General features: G+C 37.2%; 1 protein-coding gene across 13 annotated transcripts in view; it reads right to left on the bottom strand.

Annotated features, from left to right (window-relative positions):
- The window catches only part of PAM (peptidylglycine alpha-amidating monooxygenase), a 277949-nt gene that overhangs the window by 140176 nt on the left and 116007 nt on the right, over positions 1-21766 (bottom strand). For all 13 annotated transcript variants that reach the window (XM_037032081.1, XM_037032083.1, XM_037032084.1 and 10 more), the window contains 2 exons: positions 10902-11372; positions 9781-9901 (listed from right to left, as the gene is read on the bottom strand). In XM_037032081.1, the coding sequence (XP_036887976.1) occupies positions 9781-9901; positions 10902-10990 (210 nt within the window). In that variant the 5' untranslated portion in view covers positions 10991-11372. The remainder of the gene's footprint in view (positions 1-9780; positions 9902-10901; positions 11373-21766) is intronic.

Genomic DNA, 21766 nt, shown 5'->3' with positions numbered 1-21766 from the left:
ATTGATATATTCAAGTGCTTTATACAGTTCCCTTTTGGAGTCTATTTGATATACCAAATATCCATAATTGTATTTTAACCAACTTCACTTTGAATTTTTGTTTCACATGTTTGGCAGATGAAGAAACTGAAATTCACTAAGTTTTACTTATCTTGCCTACAATTTTTTAGCTAGCAAGTGGTAGAATAGAGTTCTGAATTGTTTTGCACCTACAATGACTGATAAAAGAAGGATGAGAGCCACTAGAGTGGGAAAAGATTGCAGGAAAAAAGGGCTTTGAACATTGCTATGAAGTTTTTGGTTTTAAATGGGGAACAGGAAGCATTAAAAGGGGCATTTGCACACATCTCCTGTCCATTTTTCAATTGGACTGTTTGTTTGGTGTAGAGTTGTATGAGTTCTTTATATTGGATATGAACCCCTTGTCAGAACTGCTGTTTGCCCAAGAAGACATACAAATGGCCATCAGATACATGAAAAGATACTAAAATTCACTATCTATTGGGTAAATGCAAAACAAAACTAAAGTGAGATACCACCTCATACCTGTTAGAATGGCTATAATCAGCAAGACAGGCAAAAACAAGAGTTGGAGATGTGTTGGAGAAAAAGGAACCCTCATTCACTGCTGGTGGGAATGTAAACAGGTACGTCTACTATGGAAATAGTATGGAGGTCCCTCAAAAAATTAAGAATAGAGTTACCATATGACCCAGCAGTTTCTCTTCTGAATATCTGCCCAAAAAACTTGAAAACATTATTCTCTGCAGCATTATTCATGGTGGCCAAAACATGGAAACATCCAAAGGGTCCATCAGTAGAGGACTGGATAAGGGAGATGTGGTCCATACATACAATGGAATACTGCTCAGCCCTACGAAAAGACAAAACACTGCCATTTGCAACAACGTGGATAGACCTTGAGAATACTATGCAGAGTAAAACAGGTCAGTCAGAAAAAGCCAAGAACCATATGATATCACTCATATGTGAAATATAGAAATGGAACTCACAGACAGACTGACAAGAGTGCGGTAGGTACCAGAGGGAAGAGAGTTACAGGTAGTAAAGGGTAAAGGGAGCCAAATATATGGTGATGGAAAATGCTCTGACTGTGGGTGGTGTGCACACAGTGCAATGTACAGATCACGTATGATAGAATTGCACACTTAAACTATATAATCAATATCACCCAATAAATTATTTTTATTTTTTAAAAACTTAAAAAAAATGTAATTGTTGTTCAAGGTGGGTGTTTGAGAAGGGTGATTGACTTCTATTTTTACCAGATCCTTGTGGCTGCTGCATGGAGTCCAGGCTCTAGGGATGCGAGGGTACAAGGGAGACCACTTAGGAAGCTACTGTAATAACCCAGGAAAGAGAGGATGCTGCTTGGGCCAGAGTCGGAAAGATGGGTAGGGTGAGAAAAGATTAATTCTGGATGTATTTGGAAGGTAGAAACAACAGGATTTGCTAGCATATTATTTAGAGGGCATGAGAAAGAGGAGCCAAGAATCCCTAGAGTATATTTGGCCTAGTGGAACTATAACATAGGAATTACCATGTACTGAGATGGAGAAGTCTGAAATACAATATTCTAAATAAGAAAAGTCTTGTTTATGACCATTTACTTATGAAAACTGAATAGGTAACTAAGGAACAAAGATCAAAGTGCTGTTAACCTTTCACTGGTATTTTTATTCTCTCTGTTTTATAAGTCAAAAGACATAGTCATGAGTGGCCAAAGGTTAAATCCATTTATTAGCTTAAATGGCATATGCAATGGTTTCGATCAGGGATCAGGAAACTACAGCGTGTGGGTGGCTGCCTGTTTTAGTAAATGAAGTTTTTTATTGGAACACCGCCAAGTCATTCATTTACATACCCTCCATGACTGCTTTCTAACTGCAGCAGTTAAACGGGGACCATATGGCTCTCAAGCCAGAAATATTTACTATCTGACATTTTCGGAAATAATTTGCTAATCTGTGGCTTAGATTTAGACAGGAACAATTCAAAATTGTGTTGAACTAAACTAAGTTGATTACAAGGTGTCTTTTAACAGCCAGGAAATTAGGAACACCTTACCAGAATTCATACTAGCAGCATTGCTTTCTGGGTGGACATGAAAAAATATAAGAAAAAAGTTATTCAAGGATTTAGGATGGAGCCAGTAATCTTTATTTGGGTTGTTTAACAAAAGGAAGCTTTTATTTTACAATATATGTATACTAAAAGATATACGTGTGTGTACACGCTCCTCACATTTAAAGCCAAAAGCACCATAAAATATATATAGTAACTTTCTCTGGGAAACATATAGGCCATTAACAGATTGGCAGCACAGAATTATAAAATGAGCATGGGTTTCAGATTCAAATAAACCTGTATTTAAATCATTGTTCTTCTATTTACTGGCTATTTGGCTCTAGACAGATTATTCAATCTGCCTAATCTGTCAGAATCTTATAATAAATGGGAATATAATTAATTCTTATTATGAGAATTAATGAGACAATGTTTACAAAGTGTCTAACATAGCACTATTACATAAAAGCACCCAATAAATATATTTTCTCCTTTAAAAATTTACTAGAAAAAAAAACAAAAAATAGAACTCTAAATCTTACTGAGAAAATTAGTTATCATAAAGGAGTCCCTTATACTGTAGTTACCTCTTCTAATATTCTCTAAGTATTGTATAAATTCAAAAACATCAAAAATTAATTGTAAAGAAAAGTCTCCTTTATGTTTCTTATTTTTTAATCTTTATTGTATTTTTTCCATTACCATTTAGTCCCCTTATCTCCCCTTCCCATGCTGCAATCATCACATCGTTGTCCATGCCCATGAGTCCTTTTCCTTTTTTGCTCCTTATTTTGAATGAAGCAAAACAAAGGTCAGTGTATATTTGCAACTCTGAACACAGGTATATGACATGTTTACATTTTCTCAAATAGGTTTTAGTAAAAATAAAGTATCATAATTCAAATAATCAGCAATGAATTTCATGCAACTTTAATTTGCTGTTTATAAAATCTATTTAACTTTTTTGCTTGTTTCTGTTTGATTTGTAGCATTGAGCCTCGCTGATGAAGCAAGGAGAAAATTATACAAATAAATACAAGTTGAGAATTTGATATGTAGAATCTTAACTGATGCTAATCCTGAGCTTTCAAATTAGAAAGTGGAAAAACCAATTTAATGTGAGACAGAGAAGTAAACAAAACAAGGGCCTGATGACTGTGCTTTCTAATAATCAGCTTTTCCGTTGGCAAAATAGATAATATTACTTCCTCAGTTTGTGGAAAGGCCAGAGTATAGCATTATAATCTCTTCTGTTGCTTTTTCGCAAACCATGGAATTTTATACACATTGCCTACGTCTTTCTAAATAAAAAACAAGTGCTTGTCCAGAGTTAGGATATTCCTTGATTTTCCTCCTTCATTAACAAGATAACCATGCTCCCCTTTTTCCTTTTTTTTTTGTGAAGGGAAAAAAACGAAGAATAGAAGAATAAGAAACACTAAAAGCCATGAGTCATGTTCATTTTTAGACAATGACTTAATGCAATCAATCTTTATTCATGGTTTCTTTTATCTAAGCAACTAGCCAATCCTGGCTTCAGGATTGGCTACTGGAGCCACTGTTTCTGTCTTTCACATGGCCTTACAATTCTTAACCTTTTCCAGCACCTACTCTCAATCAAATAGACTTGTGTCAAAAGCAAACCCCATCTGCCATGTTTGTCCTACTGTACAGATTGAATTAGATGAAGGTAAGGGTGTATTGGTGGAGAGGTGAGACAACTAGAGAAGAAAGGATGGAATGAGGCCACTGACCACACAAAAGTGGTCAGGGAATCCACAGGCGTTCCAGGTATGCAATAAACTCTGGAGCAGGGGAGGATCTTCTTTGGGCATTTCCCAGCAGTCACGCAGCTGCTTTGGGGAGAGCTGTATCTCTAATGAGTACAACAGAGACCCTACCGCTGGTGCCCTGAACACTGTTGATGCCCACAGGTTAATCATTCCCCCTTATGTAATGAGTCAGACTAGCCTGTGATGGGAGGGTGAGGTATGTCCTTCTTCTTATTCTCGTACTCAACACATTATTTTTTAATGCAAAATGGGATTATCCAAAGAACATATATGTGTAACATATGAACATAGACAACAGCATGGTAATGGCCAGAGGGAAGGGGGAGTGGGGGCTGAGAGAAGGGTTAAATGGGGGGAGTGAGGGGGAATGGAGACATCTGCAATGGTATCAACAATTAAAATGATGAAAAAAGGCAGTATTATTACATACCAATAACTAAAGAGAAGGAAACAAGTAAATCAGAACCCTCAAAGAACTAAAAATTATTCCAGTAAACAATATTTTTCTGGAGTCCTTGCTAATTTTGTCCTGAGTTCGAAGCACTAACCAGAGATACTTTTTTTCATATTGACTGAATTAAAATATATAGATTTAACATACCATAATATCCTCAGAATCAGCCAAAAGCCAAACTTCTATTCAACTAAGTGACTTTACATGGAAAAAGTCTAATTGAATCAGTATTCTGAACTTAAGGAAAATTAGGCACCACAGCATTCTGCAGTTAATCTTTATATTACCTCTCCAACAAATATATCCTGAGCAAATGCTTTTTATAAGTGATGTTATGAGTATGGCTTGATATTTTAAAATTTATTTCTTAAACAGGTACAGTTAAAAACTCTTTAAGTGTTAGGTTCTTATTATGTGATTATACACACACTCTTAAGGCAAGGGGAATCTCTTCCTTCTTAATAAAATGGAAAGGTTAAAATATATTAATAAACACTTGATAATTATTATTCATTTTTAAGAAAAGAGCCAAGATATACACTGTGGGAAGCTTTTGAAAAAAATTGTAGGAGTTTTTTGTTCATTCTGCTTTATTTCAGTGATTGCGTTCTTTCATATTATTTCAAAATAAGTGATAACTTAAGACCATAATTTCAGGTTTTTCAACTTGCTGCTCTGGGTTGTCTGCTGTGATCTTTAAACTCCAAAGAATTCTATTTCCTGGCATTCTTGGTGATATATATTTGTACCCAGGAACACAGGGGAAAAATGCTTTCTGATTTTAAAGCATGATCTATGCCTCTTCAAAAAACAAATAAAGAATGAGACAAGAATTTGTAAGAGGTTGAGAAGGGAGAATGGGTATTCCTCTGTAGTCTTCAAACTGCTCCCAAAATACGAGAGGAAAAGGCCTACATTGATGACAGTCTAGCACATCCTAGTGGGAAAAAAATTCAATGGCATGGCTTCAAGTTACTACACTCGGAGAAAATACCAACATTTGTAATACTGTGTTTTTTACATATTAGTTTGCATTTGTAAGTCTGTAAGTGAAGACTTCAGAGGATCTAAGTTGAACAAGTAACAAATAAGTAAAATGTTATATGAACCTAGGATCTGAAGAGACTTACACTAGAAAAGAATAATTTTTAAAGAAGGTCAACGTGCCAAGTCTTCAGCAAAGTGAAGAAATCCACACTGGTTTCAAACTGACATAAAAAAATAAGGCTTCATACCACTGAAACTGCTTTTGATAACTTCTTTTCCAAGCAGTATAAAAGATACAGAAGAACTTTGAGAAAAACATATCCATTCCCAGTGTTCTTTCATCCTCTGATCGTAAAGGACATTTAATGGAAACAACTACCTAAAAATAAGCACACTAAAAGATTTACTTCCTTGCTTACTTTCTCCAGGTTTCTCTTGCCCAGGTTCATATTTTTTATTTTTCCTTCATTTAGTTACCTTTCCTCTCTCCCAAAAATCATTACAATGTTGTATTTTCTCCATGAAGTCATTACTGAAAGCATAAGGGTTGACTATTTCTTTCTCATCTCAAGGCTCATTCACATTTTCCTCAACACATATAATAAAAATAGTGAGTTCACATTTTCTGAGAACTTGCCACATGGAGGGCGAATGGGATATACCTTGTTTAGACCCAGAATAATCCTGTATAGATACTACTATTACCCTGTCTATGAATGAGGGAAAAGGACTAGTTGGTTAAGAAACCTACCTGAGTTGACACAGCAAGATCTGAAACAAGAATGTGGTCACCCTGACCCTAAAGCCTACATTCTATCCTACTGGTTTTGGCTTAGATTTAGACAATACACCTTATGTAAAAATCATTGTAACTATGCCTCATTTATTATATTTAAAAATCAGCCCCCAATAGAATAGTTAACATCGAATTGATGGTAACACTTGCTCTGATCATGAACTGACTTCATATCAAATTGTTAGGTTTGTTGATATGAGAGTTGGTGACAGCAAAAGCCTACAGGGTCCCTGGGGAGAAAGGGAACCAAATGCAGAGGGGCAGGACTAAATCGAAGGTCTGGAGCCACTCCAAGGCTCTGCTGGATTTGAAGCCAGGGCCACTGCACACCAGCTTCTACCCAGGCTACTCAAAACCTGATCGCTCTTCTCCCTAATCTTCCCAAAGCCTGAAAAAATTAATTAATGTGAAATTTATGAAAGACAAAAATTACTTTTTTAACTTCAAGTTAGAGAAGAAAACGAGTGAGCTCTCTTTGATTATGAGATTGATATTACAGCAGGTAATGAACTACATTCCCGACGCTCTAGGGCAGGTTTAACAGGACCAATTTTTAAAGGCTGCTGTGGAGCCTGTGGAATGGCGGAATGGACTGCCACTCAAAGGCTTGATGTGACTGATATTTGCTAAGACACTAATCTAGACTTGTGTTTCATCAGCAAAATCCGTTAGTTGCACTGTCTATAGTATAAGTAAGGTTCTCTCTGCCTCTACTCTATACATGTTGCTTCCCTACCCAAGGCTACCTAACAATCTCAAGTTTCCCAAGAAAAGGACTTACATCAAATTGATGTATCTTTCACTTGGCTTATTCCATAAGCCAAAACTTAAATTGTACTTTCTAAAAAAAAATCTATTGAGTGAATACATCTCTTTAATCAACTTGGTCTGCCTCAACTACCAACTCAAGTTCCAGCTTCTCAGCCCTGCCTTTCTTTTAATTTTGTTGCTCTTCTTGGTCTTCTGTCATTAAAACAAAACAAAACAAAAATTTAACTCCTTAATTTCTTCCTTGTTTTTATGATTTCTTTACTCTTCTTTTCTAATTCTTTGATGGTTCTGTTCTTCACATTATATTTATTGATTCCTTTTTCCCTTTATTTTTGTTCTTGATAATTTTATTTTCTTGTATTTCTTTTCTTTTTCTTTTGGTCTACTCTTCCATCTTTTATTTATTTCCTCTAATACTTTTAGATTTTTCTTTCCTTGTCTATCTATCTCCTTTCCTCAAGGATTTGTATTAAATTTTGTTTCACTTGCATTTTAAGAATACTTTATCAAAAGCATTCACAGAATTTCAGTTCTACATGTTCCCTACCAAGAACATCAAATTCAGGAGAAAAAGGGTATGGGGTTCTTTATCTGATTCTTTCTGAGTATACTAACTAGGAAGTACAACTACCATTTCTCATGAAGGTTATAAGGTATACAGTCCATACATCAGCTGGATCAACTCACGTGCTCTGTGGCATGCAGTCAATAGAAAGTGATGGGGGCAAGTAGCAGAAACTTTCAACAACTTGTTCTGAGCTGATCAGGCAAAACAAGTGAATCACTTATCCAATTAGGTAGTTTCAGTTCCAAGTCAGAGAAAACCCAACACAACTTGGCTGAAACAAAAAACGCTAATATAACTGAAAATTCCCCATAGTAGAAATGCTACCTATATTCTCCCAGTCTCTCTGCTTTGCCTTCTATGGTATCAGTTTTATTCTAGGCATGGCTGCCTTCCTAAACAGAGCTGATCCTCTGACTACACACCTTTGGCTCACATGTAACAAAAAAGTGGGGTCCCAGCAAAAGTCCTAAGATTTGACCAGACAGGTCCAGGTCATATACCTTCTGAACCAATCACTATGAAAGGGGAAGTAAGATGCAATGATCTGCTAATCCTCGTTCATGGGCTCCACCGTCAGGTCCTGGATAGATACCTCCTGGGAACCACATGGTCTCAAGAGAACGAGCAACAAAGAATTACATGTTATGGAAGGAATCAGCACATCTCTACTGCATGAGGCAAAGCTGAATGCAGATAGTACAAAATAACAATAATTTACTAAGTATATGTTCTTTTTCCATGGAGTTATTTTAATAATTGTAAGATTATAAAAATGATTAAACACATTTTTATTTTATGAAAATGAAGCTCTTCTACATTATTTTAAATGAATTCCTCTGGGAACTCTTTCTGAGAATACTGACCCCAACACAGTTACTGATTATTACTGTTAAATAATTTAAATGTTATTACTGTAAAATAGCAAGGATAAAAAAACAATAATGAACCACAACAAATGACTATTTGAGAAAATAATGATATTCTTGATGGAAAAAAGTGCTAAAGATCACTTAGTGGTTATTTTTTAAAGAAGTAATATAAAGTCAGTTTAAGCAAATACAGGAGGAAAATCTTTTTTAAAAGTGAGCAGAGATGAGAAAAGCACATTTCATAAGTGAACAACTGTCATTCTCTCTTATTCCCAATCTCATTACATGTCTTCTGACTAAATATTAAATAAAGACCTTATGGAATTTAGAGGCCAGGACATTAACAAGTGAACATACGGAAGAGTCATCTGCCTGGTCATTTGAAGATGGGCAGGGGTTGGCGGTGAGGGGTAATTTTCACAGTAGTGAAAGTAGTTAATTATAGATGGTTAGATTTTACATAGGTATTCAAATACATGAATGCTGATCCTTCGTCCTCCCAAAGAGGGCTATGTGTATTTTCTAGAGTTTCTGCACACCAATGGCAAAGGCTATCTCCCCAAGAAGTAGAATACTTTTATTTTCTCAGTATTTAAAAGAAAAGAAAAATAGAATGTTATCTGCAACCGTGAATCATCAGCCATTGCAGTTCTAAAATACCCAGGTCTCTCTCTATTGCTGCAGCCATTAGAAAAGAAAGGGCTATCTTTCAATGACACACACAAACGCCTGTACTGCTGGGTTGCAAAGCATAATTAATTCTGGCCTTTTGGGGCTTGATGAAGCACCACATGTACACACATGAGAGAAGTCAGTTCAAGCTTCTGGTGTGTACCTAAAATAGGGAAAGCCCTATCAACAACCTAATTCTACTGAAAATGCTCCATATGTCATGTTTGTACGAGTTCGGCAAATATTTCTTCAAAATATATCTCTTACAAGCAGACTTGTAACCACCTGTATGAATAGTACTTTTAACTTTTAAAAGTGTGAAATGTTGTTTTCCAAATTGTTGGCAGTAAACACAGGGTTATATTTCTTAGCTTGTGGCTGTGCTAAAAGGGTATTTAAACAAAGTAATCTCTTAGATGTAGCTGCTCAATATCATTTCCTTTTCATTAGAATAATTTTTCATAATTTAATACATACTTACATGTTCCAGTACAGAGGCTATTAATCCATCAAGAATTTCAAAACATAAATTTTCAAGGTTCCATTTCAAATAATGATATAAGTTTTTTTAGTTATATAAAGAAATATAAAGAAATTTAACTGAAAGATTTACCTTGAAAGATTTACTCCTCTTTATAATATTCAATTATTCTAGCCCTGAGGAGTCTTGAAAACAACTGCCTATTTTTAAAGAAGTTACCGCTGCTATAAATGCAGTTTCTTTGCTTTAATCATGAACTGTACATAAACAAGTGAGTAATGACATACAGAATTCTTCTCACCTGTTTAGGTGTAACCCCAGGCATCCGAATATCCAGTGCAAAATCGGATGAATCAATAGGAGTTACTGGTCTACTGGGACCAAGACATTCATTGGAAAATGATCTGGTAGTTTCTTTAAACCTTAAAAAAAAGAGACAATTTCAATATTGTGGAACATAATGGAATCTTAACTTGAGAAAGGAAATATAAAGAAATTCTATGTATGTAAAATGAAAGATTATTGATTTAGACCTGATGAAAAGATGCGATAATTACATAATATTCTAAAACATTGTCAGAATTGCACTTTATAGTCCATGAGCAATATATGCTCAACTTGAAACTAAATATAATCAAAACAAACAAGCAGCTTACATTTAAAACTCAATTCAATAACAATTTGTCAAAATATTAATTTTTTCTAGTTAATGAAAATACAGGTTTAATAAATTAGAAATTATCACAGGACTGACAATTTCCTAATGGAAAAATATGAACTATAACCCAGTAAAATTTTTGTAACTATTTTATGAGTGCCCAGTATTACTAGTCAAAAACAAAATCCGACGATAATAACGCTAGTAGGCAGAGTTGAACTGAGGGTGGGGTGGGGAGGAGGGACGGAGAAGACTTCGAGGTGAATTACAAATGTGCAAGTACATAAATATTTAATATGGTAATTATGAGGACTGTGTATACAGCTCAGTGTTTTCTCGTGAGCTATTACAGTCCGTGATCTGCTTCTCCCCACCACTTACGTATACTGATATTTTATCCTTTCAGCTATTATAAACTAAGAAGACAGTCGAGTCTAAACGACGATATGTAGTTTCTGAAATATCTCCCCAAGAGGGAGCGATTTGTATTGGAAATCACAACTTCTAATTGAAGTTTTGAAAGCCAAGTGCAGCTTGGCTACACCACGGTGGGGTACGTCTGCAAGAGGGACTTCACAAGAAGTTACTGTGCTAAAATCCCAAGTCGGTTCCCCAAAGTAAATCAGCCTTGTACATTTATTTCTCCACGCTCTGCTCCGTAAAAGTGATTACAATTATCAACAGCATGCACAGCAACCGCGCAAACAACGTTCCGCTTGTGTTCACACACACACACACACACACACACACACACTCTCACCCACCTCTTAAAGACGGGAAGCGGGCTTCTGAAACACAAACAGCTGCTATTAAAAACAAGGAGGAGAACTAGCAGGCTACGGACGCCAGCCATGTCCACGCCGCTCCGGCCCCGCCGGGAGAGGACCGGGCAGCGCAGCGCTGGGCTTCGGCCGGAGCTCGGGCAGCGGCGCAGCCAGCAGCCGCTACTTCATGGCCGGGGCGCGGCGGGCGTCCTGCAGCGGCCACACACCATCTGGCTGCGAGCGACGAGCTGGACGGGACGAGGAGTCTTTATCCCTAGTCTCACGCGGAAATCCCTGGGAAGGCGGTACTTTTGTCCGGTCCGCAAGCGGAAGCTTTCCTTCTTCCAGAGCCTCTGGTTTTTTTTTTTTTTCCCCTGGCGCTGGGGCTAGACTTGCAGGTTCCTTATCACTCGACAATGACAGGGACTGTGAAGGGTATCACACAAACCCGCGTCAGTCATCATTCAGAACCTGCAAAAATAGAAGCAGATAATGGATGACTAACACATTACAGCATTTGTCCTCAGCAAATCCCAGTTGAGGTTCTTTAATACAGTCGTAGTTTCACAAGCTTGAGCCCAAGCCTGGGGAAAATGCTGGTCTGTTGATCTCCCTGCACGCCCCCACCCCAGCCCCCAAGATTTCACAAACCTCCATAGCCCCTGTTTTGCTCGCTCTTTCTCCCCACACCCACTCTCTCCCTTTTCTACCCTTCTTTCCTCCTTTCCCTTTCATCTACCCCACTCTTCTCCTTACTTACTATTTTACTGCCTTCTGTCATCAAAAATGCACTTAATACCTCTGTTGAATGTAAAAGAATTTATTCACACAAATGACAGGCTAAGGGCAAAAGAAAAGGGAAAAAAACCTAAGAGAAGCAGAGACAAATCACTCGGATACAACACTAATCAGATAGAAAAGAGATTTTGAGAACAAAGGCATGTTTTATGTGTATGCATCACAGAGCTACAGATCTAAGGAGAAAGAATACCCCCTGCCAAGAAGGATCACCACCGGAGCAATTGATGAAGTTCTCGGGATTATTTCAAAACCAGCCAAAAAGCTACAGTTATGATACATGAAATGCAAGCCTGTTTAAAAATTCTGTGGCTAATACACAAAGTAATAATGACTTACTTTTAATGTATGCTTTCCAAAACATATTCTTTCCTGAATAAAGTTTGTTAATTTACAATGCAATGCATGTAGAAACAGCAGGGAGAATCTTAGCTGCCCGCTAAATGAATTCATCTACAAAGGGTACGATCAAGAACTTAACTTAACATCAATACCAAAGAGAGGCCCGGCAGAACCACTGCAACATCTCAGCATTTTATGAAGAGGCTCCGCTAGGCTGCATTTTAAAATATGCATGTTTTGACTTTATTGGTGTCCTCAACATATTTCAGACTATGTGTCGAGTTTGTCCATTGTAGTCAGAAGGCATTATTTTCAAATCTTTCACAACATAAAAAGTCCCAAAGAAAAAGATTTCTTAAAGTTTAACCTTACTTTATAAACATAAGGAAACCTCAAATCCAATGGCCAGATGAATAACAGTAAAAAACAAAAAGATGGTAACATCTTATAGAAGTGTTCCTAATTATCTTCTGGAAATCACAAGATAGTGAAGCTAGTCTAAAAAGTAAACAAAATTAATCAAAATTAAAACAAAAAAGCACAAATTAAAATTAAATGTGAGGACTTCGAGGTCAAAGCTTTCTAGAAGACCACCAATATAAATAAAACATGATAGACTATCTAACCAATCCAAAGATGCTTGGGGCTTACCAGCACCCAAGGACCACAGCTAATTTACATAAGTAATGGCATTTTTAAAAGACATATCTATTTGAACTTTCTCTTTGACTTGCTGTTTGAGCTTTCAGCAACAAAAAGCCTTTAGCTTTGTCCCAGTCCCTGGGTAACAGAAAGAACTAGCAGGGAATAGAAACAATAGGGCTGAAGGCTACGTTACTGCCTTTACCAGCAACCAAGTATAATCCTGTCTAATGACAATACTTAATGTTCCCTGATGGTCTTTGAAAATATAGATGTGGAGAAAGAATAATATTTTATTATTTTATGCAGAACAGGATTCAAGGTCAATCCTTCTTCCATTTGTCAGGAAGATGTGGTATTATACAAACACTTGAAAACAAATTTATTGTTAAAATTCTTTAACAAGAGCCCTGGCTGGTGTAGCTCAGTGGATTGAGCGTGGGCCTGCGAACCAAAGGATCGAGGTTCGATTCCCAGTCAGGGCACAAGCTTGGGTTACAGGCTAGTTTCCGGCAGGGGCCAGTTCCCTGCAGGGGATGCACGAGAAGCAACCATATATTGATGTTTCTTTCCTCTCTCCTTCCCTTCCCCTCTAAAAAGATAAATAAATAAAATATTTTTAAAATAAAAAATTCTTTAACAAGAACACATCCCTAAGTACTAGCCTTTGAAAAAAAATCCACTTATCTCTTTGATTGATTTTATTACCTTTAATGTGCCTAAACCACCCACTAAAAGAAAAGGGAATTGAAGTCGTAGGTGGAAGCAAAGCTGGTATTTGCAGCCATAAACAAAGCAGGAGGTCTAAATATGAAAGCTAGATATGAGGTCTAGATATGAAAGCTAATTACGCTTCTTGGTTCTTGATGCCTTGTAAACTAGGGACAAAATACAAACTATCAGATGAAAAAAGCCATATCTAACCAATTCATTTGTTATTTTACAATGCCTGACAATTTTGGAATATATAATATTAAAAATTTTTAGTTGTCTTCTGATTTAGGATTTTGAAAACTCAAATATGTTTCTCTAAGATAATTTAGTCCCTCATTAAAACATATATTTAATCCCATAGTCTCCACAAAATATTGTAATATGTTGGTGTTTTATCAAATGAATAAAACTAAAAGACAGTGTAGCCTGTTACGGGAGATGAGGACTTGGCACAATTAATGTAAGGTGAGTTTACAATGTGGTATTGAGAGAGGACTATATAAAGGACTCCGGAAGTTTTGGGGTAGGAATGATCATTTCAACATTCAAAAGGAGGGTAGACTTGGTCTTGGGCCTCGCATATGTATTTCTTTGGGGAATCTTAAAATGATCTGACAATAATAGAAAAGATTATGTTTTTACATGAGTTACAGAAATCTATGGTAAAATGTTTAATAAACTCCATACGAGAGAGCAAAAAGAAAAATAAAGAAAGAACACCAAGGTAAAACAGTTTTCAGTGGAAGAGATGACTCCTGAGGGGAGCTTGGAGGGTGGCTGGATTTCCGACTGGGAGTCGGACCTGGGTGTTCCCGGTGCAGAAAGGGGCAGGAGCGTAGGAGTCCTGGTGGGGAGCAAGGGATGTGGTTAAAAAAATTAGCAAAGTAATACAGGTTCTGCCTCCTAGACTCTGGCTGTAGATCCAGATTTACTGTTTTATTTGTAATACAAAGCAAATATTCTGTTTACACATCCATAAATTCTTAGTGAGAATGATTTATAGTTTATACCTGTATGATTATTTTTAAAATATATTTTATTGATTATGCTATTACAGTTGTCCCATTTCTCCCCCCTTCATTCCCCTCCACCCTGCACGCCCTCCCCCACCCATATTCCCTCACTTAAGTTCAATGTTCATGTGTTATAAGTTCTTTAGCTTCTACATTTCCCATACTATTCTTGCCCTCCCCCTGTCTATTTTCTACCTACCATCTATGCTTCTTATTCTCTGTACATTTTCCCCCTCTCTCCTCCTCCCACTCCCCTGTTGCTAAACCTTCATGTGATCTCCATTTCTGTGGTCTGTTTCTGTTCTAGTTGTTTGCTTAGTTTGCTTTTGTTTTAGGTGTGGTTGTTAATAACTGTGAGTTCGCTGTCTTTTTACTGTTCATATTTTTTATCTTCTTTTTCTTAGATAAGTATCTTTAATATTTTATATAATAAGGGCTTGGTGATGATGAACTCCTTGAACTTGACCTTATCTGAGAAGCACTTTATCTGCCCTTCTATTCTAAATGAAAGTTTTGCTGGATAGAGCAATCTTGGATGTAGGTCATCGCCTTTAATGACTTGGAATACTTCTTTCCAGCCCCTTCTTGCCTGTAAGGTCTCTTTTGAGAAATCAGCTGACAGTCTGATGGGAATTCCTTTGTAGGTTACTGTCTCCTTATCTCTTGCTGCTTCTAGAATTCTCTCCTTCATTTTAATTTGTTATGATGTGCCTTGGTGTATTCCTCCTTGGGTCCAACTTCTTTGGGACTCTCTGAGCTTCCTGGACTTCCTGGAAGTCTATTGCCCTTGCCAGATTGGGGAAATTCTCCTTTATTATTTGTTCAAATAAGTTTTCCACTTATTGCTCTTCCTCTCCTTCTTCTGATACCCCTATAATTCAGATGTTGGAATGTTTAAAAATGTCCTGGAGGTTCCTAAGCCCCTCCTCATTTTTTTGAATTCTTGTTTCTTCCTTCTTTTCTGTTTGGTTGTTTCTTTCTTCCTTCTGGTCCACTCCACTGATTTGCATCCCAGTTTTCTACTCATCACTCTTGGTTCTCTGTGCATTTTCCTTCATTTCACTGAGTGTAGCCTTCAATTTTTCATCTAATTTGTGACCAAAATCAACCAATTCTGTTAGCATCCTGATCACCAGTGTCTTGAACTGTGTATCTGATAGGTTGGCTACTTAGATGTGTTTGATCTGTTCTTCTGTTTGAGCCTTTTTTTAAGACTGGTTGTGCCTGTTACATATAAGGGGCGGAGCCTCAGGTGTTCACTGGGACAGGGCAACCCAGTTGCTGAGTTTTGACACTGTATGTGGGGGTGGGGTCAGAGAGGGAGCAATGGCACTTGCTCCGCTCTCTCTTGGATTTCAGTCTCTTCTGTCACTTCCCACAAGCAAATCGGGCCCTTCTGGTGCTGGTTCCCAAGTAGGTGGGTTTATGTACGTTCTAGGACCCTGTAGGTCTCTCCAACAAACTCTCCTATGAAGCTGGGAGTCTCTCCCAGCACCTCAACCCCCACAGTGTTTTCAATCAGTGCTTTTAGGCTTTATTTCCTGGCACTGGGGCCCTGGGTTGTGTGGTCTGTCTCACTCCATGTTTTTGCCTGGTTTATCTGCATGTGAATGTGTGACCTCAGTCAGCCAGCCACCTTACGCACCTCACTGGGTCCGCTCATTGCCACCCTGCGCCCAGAGTCTGCCAACCACCAGGTTCTCTGCTGCCACCCCTCTCCATGAGCTGCTGACTCCACCCCTCTTACTGGTCTAGATAAATGGTTGTCAGACTTCCGTACAGTTGCATTTTCTGTCAGTTATGGGTGCTTTTTTGTTTCTAAATTTTTGTTGTCCTTAATTTTGGTTGTGCGAGGAGGCACAGTGTGTCTACCTATGCCTCCATCTTGGCCAGAAGTCTATACTTGTATGATTATTAATTCCAGCAGCAGTACTATTACATAGCTTAGTCCAGCCTGGTACAAGAGGACCATACAACTAATTTGGCTTTAACAAAGTGAGTAGTCCATCCCTTCCAATTTTCACTTGAAAAAAGAAAAAAAGTTGAAATTTGTAATTGGTTAAAGAACTAAATAAATATATTGATTATTCATTCATTGCTTTATTTACTCAATAAGAGAGAACCAGGGTAGCATAGTACCTAAAAGTTCATAAACTGCAGAAAAACTACCTGTACTTCTGGCTCCCCCATTTCTTTCCTTGTAAAAATGAGCAAGTGTCTAGCCTTTGTTTGACTCAGTTTCCTCATCTGCAAAATGGAAATAATCCCACTACTTACCTCATAGGGTTGTTACAAGGAATAAATAAATTTGTATTCTTAGAAGAGTTCTAGACATAGAATAAATGTATGCTATTACTGTTATTGCAATACATAATTATTGAGTGCCTCGGACTATCTTAACAGTAATAATTGAGACAGATGAAGTCTCTACTCTTAAAATGCCTGATTTCCAGTGGGGGAAAAACAAATGAAAATAACTACCAAATGATAAATTTAATTTTATTTTAAGAAGATTTTATATGGTTCCCTACAATGACTTATGATTAAACTGATTAAAGAGTGAATATCCACTCACACAGTAATTTGACTCTAGGGATTTATTCTTGGACAAAAACTGAACAAGAGCACAAAACATGTTAATAAGGATATTTACTAACAGTGTGCATAGTAGCAAAGAACTGGATGTTTATAATAGAAATGAACTGGAATCAATTTAAATGCCCATCAAAAATTGGTAAAAGATTTTTTATACAAAACCTGAATACTATTCATCCCTTTAAAAAAGGATTAGATGGGTCTACTTTTATAGGAAAGGTCATATTCTATATATTTTTGCATACTTTTAAAAATGTTTTAATAATCTCAAACTTACAGAAATGATGCAAGAACAGCACAAATAACTTTTTTTCTTTAATTATTCAAGAGTAATTTGCAGACCTGATGATGCCTCATCACCTCTGAATACCTTAGTATATATTTTCTAAAGTACATCCCACTACATAACCACAATTCATCAAAGATACTTACATTGACACATTACTATCATCTCATCCTCAGTCTCCAAACTTTGCCAATCATCCCAGTAATACCTCTGATATCAAAAGAACCCAGTTCAGAATTAAGCATTGTATATAAAGTTGTCATATCTTTAGTCTCCCTAACTCCAGAACGTTTTCTTAGTCTGTCTTTCACATTCAGGACCTTGACTCCACTGAAGACTGCAGGTCAGTTATTTTCCAGAATGCCTTTTAGTTAATGTTTGTTTTCTGTTACATCAGGACTAGATTCAGGCTGTGCATCTCTGGTAGGAATATCACCGAAGCGATGCTGTGTTCTCAATGCATCTGTGTTAGTGTCCATTCTTGCATATTAAATTACCCCGAAAAACTTACTAGTAGAAAGTAATAAACATTATTTTGCATAGTTTATGTGCACTAAAAAAAGAAGCTGCATAGCTGGGAGGTCTACTGAGGGTGCCATCAAGATGCTGGCAAGGGCTATAATCATCTGAAGGCTTGACTGGTGCTGGAGGACTTGCTTGCAAGGTGATTCACTCACATGGCTGGCTAGTCAGTGGGGGTGATTGGCAGAAAAATCATCTCCTCACGACGTGGCATGCTCTCTAGGACTGACTGAGCATCCTTACAATACAGCAGCTGGCTCCCTCAAGAGCGAGCAGTGTTTTTTTGGACTAATATCAGAAATCACATACCATAATTTCCGTAGTATCGTATTGGCTACCCAGGTCAACCCCTCTCTTCGTGGACGAAGATTACCAAGGGCATAAATACTAGGACATGAAGATCGTCTCCTTGGAAGCTGACTACCACAGTAGGTGGTAGGTGGTGCACAGTGTGATTTGTCTCATTACTGAAGATGCTACTTTGGTCATTTGACTAAAAGGTAGTGTAAGCCAGGCATTTCCACTGTAAAGTTACCACTTTTCCCTTTCTAATTAATATATTTTGGTGGAGAGGTTTTTTTGACATTGTAAATATTCCTCATCAAACTTTCATTTTATTCATTTACTTATTCCATCCTAACTGACTAATGTTTCTTATTTTACTCAAAGTGTTTTAAGCTGTTAACTAACTTTGTCTACATTACTTACTTCAATACTCAAATTGTCTCAGTTGTGGTTCCTTTTAGCTAGCTCTTGTTCCTTTTCACATGTCCCATCATCCTTTGAGCACTTGCTTGCTTTCTGACTTCTCTCCCATTTGGCCTCAAAACATCACACAGTAGGTCTTTCTGTCCTGCTCTTCACCCTACTTGGACTTGGCTGACATCCTGCCCTGGGCTGCCCCTCTGTACCTTGTTCGGGTTGTGGTACCCATGCCAGGCCCCCTAACACCCTCTTTACCCCAGGCCAAGTCACTGTTCCTAAAGGCCTGCCTTGCTCCAGCCTACAAAACAGCTTTAAGACTGAATTGTTTAGAAAGACAAAAGAAAGACATTCATTTAAAAAAAATGAAATTAGAGAACAGTATACACATATATTTAAAAAACTGAAGTACTGTAACCTGATTATATTTCCAATGGTTTTCTATGGGAACAGTTGCAAAAAAAGGGGGGGTACTTTCACTTTCTTTTTAAAGTTAAAAGACTGCCTTTGCCATCTTTTAACTTTCACAAGCTTATATTACTTTTAAAACCAGAAGAAAATAGGATTTTGCATATATACAATTATGTGTGTACATTTAAAAATATTTTATTGTATGCAATTCTACAGATTTTAGTTTATATGTTAATTTCTGAGTTAGGTGATGTTTTGAAAAAATAAATAATTCCCCTTTTTTTGCTTGGAAAGAAATTTACAAGCTAAATTTTATGGTAGTTGAATAGCTATAATGAAGGGTACTTTCAAGCTCAGCATTAGCAACATTTTGGGCTGAATATTTCTTTGCTCTAGGGGACTGTCCTGTGTGTTACAGACTATTTAGCAGTACCTCTGGACCCTATTCACTAGACTCCAGTTGCTGTCTCATCAACTATGACAACCAAACATGACTCCAGACATTGCCCAATGTCTTCTGGAAGGTAAAGTCACCCTGGTTGAGTGTCACTGTTATAACATTGTTCATTAAGATGAAGCTTAATTTGTAAGTCAAATGTGATATATTTCTCTTCAAACACATGTAATGATACATAAGTCTCCTTAAAGAGGGTTTGCAAATATGGAACTTCTAAAGATTGGGGGGAAAAATCATTACAGCAAGTAACATGTATTGACTAGATGCCAGGCATTGACTTGATGCATATTATCTCGCTGAGTTCTTATGACTTTGAAGTACAGGCTATTATTCCCATTTTAAAGAGGAGGGGGTTATGGGTTAGAAAAACCAGGTAACTTCTTCTAGTTACGTTGCAGTAAAGCGAGGATTCAAATCCTGCCTTGCAGACTCCAGAGTCTTCCCTCCTAACTCATATTCTTCAAGATAGCACAGACTTACTACATTGACAATGGCTGTTTCCTTCCAGTACAACAAAAGGCAAATCCTCTGACTATGATTTTACTGTAAAATAATAATTGGCAATGTTTGTCAAGCAATTACGATCAAGTACTGTGTACAAATTTGCTGATTGGAATCTTGACCAACCTGTATGACACTTGTACCATCATCATTCCCATTTTACTGAAGTGGAAAATGGACACAGAGAGACTTGGTGACTTTCCTAGAGTACATAACCAGGATATAAACACAGGCAATCTGATGTCGCAGCTAAACCCCTCAACTATTCAGCCATAAATGTAACTGTCTGGGTTTTTTTTTTTTAATTTGTATATTAGGAAGCACTAACATTTCCTCTACAACCTTACCAACATTACTCATTTAGGTATCTCAGGAAGAACAAATTACAGATTTATAACAAGGGTCTAAGTGTGATCAAAAAGTAGCTCTGGATTGGCTTGCAAGAATTGTTCCCAATTCCTCCCCTGAATTTGAATTCTGAGCAAATGTTTCAAAATAAAGATTTCACATAAAACCTAGATGTCCAGTGTCTCTTGAAGAGTTGTAAAATTTGGCCTCACTGGACCCACATTTTCACATGGCAACAATCAGCTGAACCAAGTGCTTTTTTATATAGATAGGGCCAGCAGTCTGCAGAGCGCCACAGTCCCCACCACTCCCTATATCATCCCAGGCCCTGAAGCCCAGAGTAGTTATTTGAACAGCCACTCAGCACTGAGATGCAGTCATCAGTCTGTTCATTTGTTTTTGTTTTTATATACTTGGCCATTTTTTCTCATTAACATTAGTAGCTTATCTTAAAATCCTTTGTGTTATGATCCCGGAGGTATGCCCTTCTTTATGCGAGAAGGTAAACTTCACCCTTTATGTAGCATAGGGCTTGCCGCCCTTAGATATACTAAGTTACTGCTTCTTTGCTTTTCTTTTTTCTTTTCTGTTAAGATTCTGTTCATCGTCATTAGCAAGCCATACCAAATTGACCAGCATTTTCTGCACAGGGATTTGTTTAGTTCAGCAAATTTCAGCTTTGTCATCTCATGGCACACAAAACTATTTACTAAAATTCTGCAGCACACAGAAAGTAAAATTGTATTTTTTTGCCAATCTGAGAAAACGATAGCTATAATTTTGATTCATTCACACTGGACAGCTATTGTTGTGTTAGCCATTGTCATTTTTTTTATTTGACAGTCTCAGGAAAGAGGTCAGTGCCCTGACTAAATAGTCAGGTATTGCATGTTTTAAAAATTCTTTCAGCATACTTGTTGGAAAGCACTAGTTCAGATTCATCTTCTAACATGTAGCCAACGTAAAGTATGTTTTCCTTACAAGTTAAAATTGACTAGGTACCTATTAGAACATATATGTTAAAAAAGTCTCAGGGGTAACATTCAGCATATGATTCTACTGCCAAAAAATAAACATACAAACAAATGAAACAGACTTGCCAGCAGGAACAAATTTGTTTGTTTGTTTATTATTTATTTATTTATTTATTTACTATGGTCAGTAAGTAACAGATGCCCTTTAAATATGTCCATTAGTCATCAAATCACTCAGTCCTGTAAATACTTTCATGGGGAAAAAAAACATTATTCTTTATTAAATTTCTCAACTCTGACTAATACAAATGTTGCTGCATAACACATGCACCCAAATCCAGTGCTGGCATATTTTAATATAAGATAGAACAGATCCCTGTGTTCCAATCAACACAAATCTTCTGGTTCTAAAGACTGCACTGGGAAGTCCTCAGGAGACGAGTGCACGGCCCTGGAATTCATTAGCATTCCTGATGACATCAGAGAGGGAAAATGGCTCCTCTATATGCTACTCATTTGTCCGGCACGTCTTATTTATTTAGAAGCTAAGAACGTCATGC

Source organism: Sturnira hondurensis, unplaced genomic scaffold (genome assembly GCF_014824575.4).
Source record: "Sturnira hondurensis isolate 20B ecotype Veracruz unplaced genomic scaffold, ASM1482457v3 Scaffold0021354, whole genome shotgun sequence".
NCBI lineage: Eukaryota > Metazoa > Chordata > Mammalia > Chiroptera > Phyllostomidae > Sturnira > Sturnira hondurensis.
This window is presented reverse-complemented; position numbering and strand designations above follow the sequence as displayed.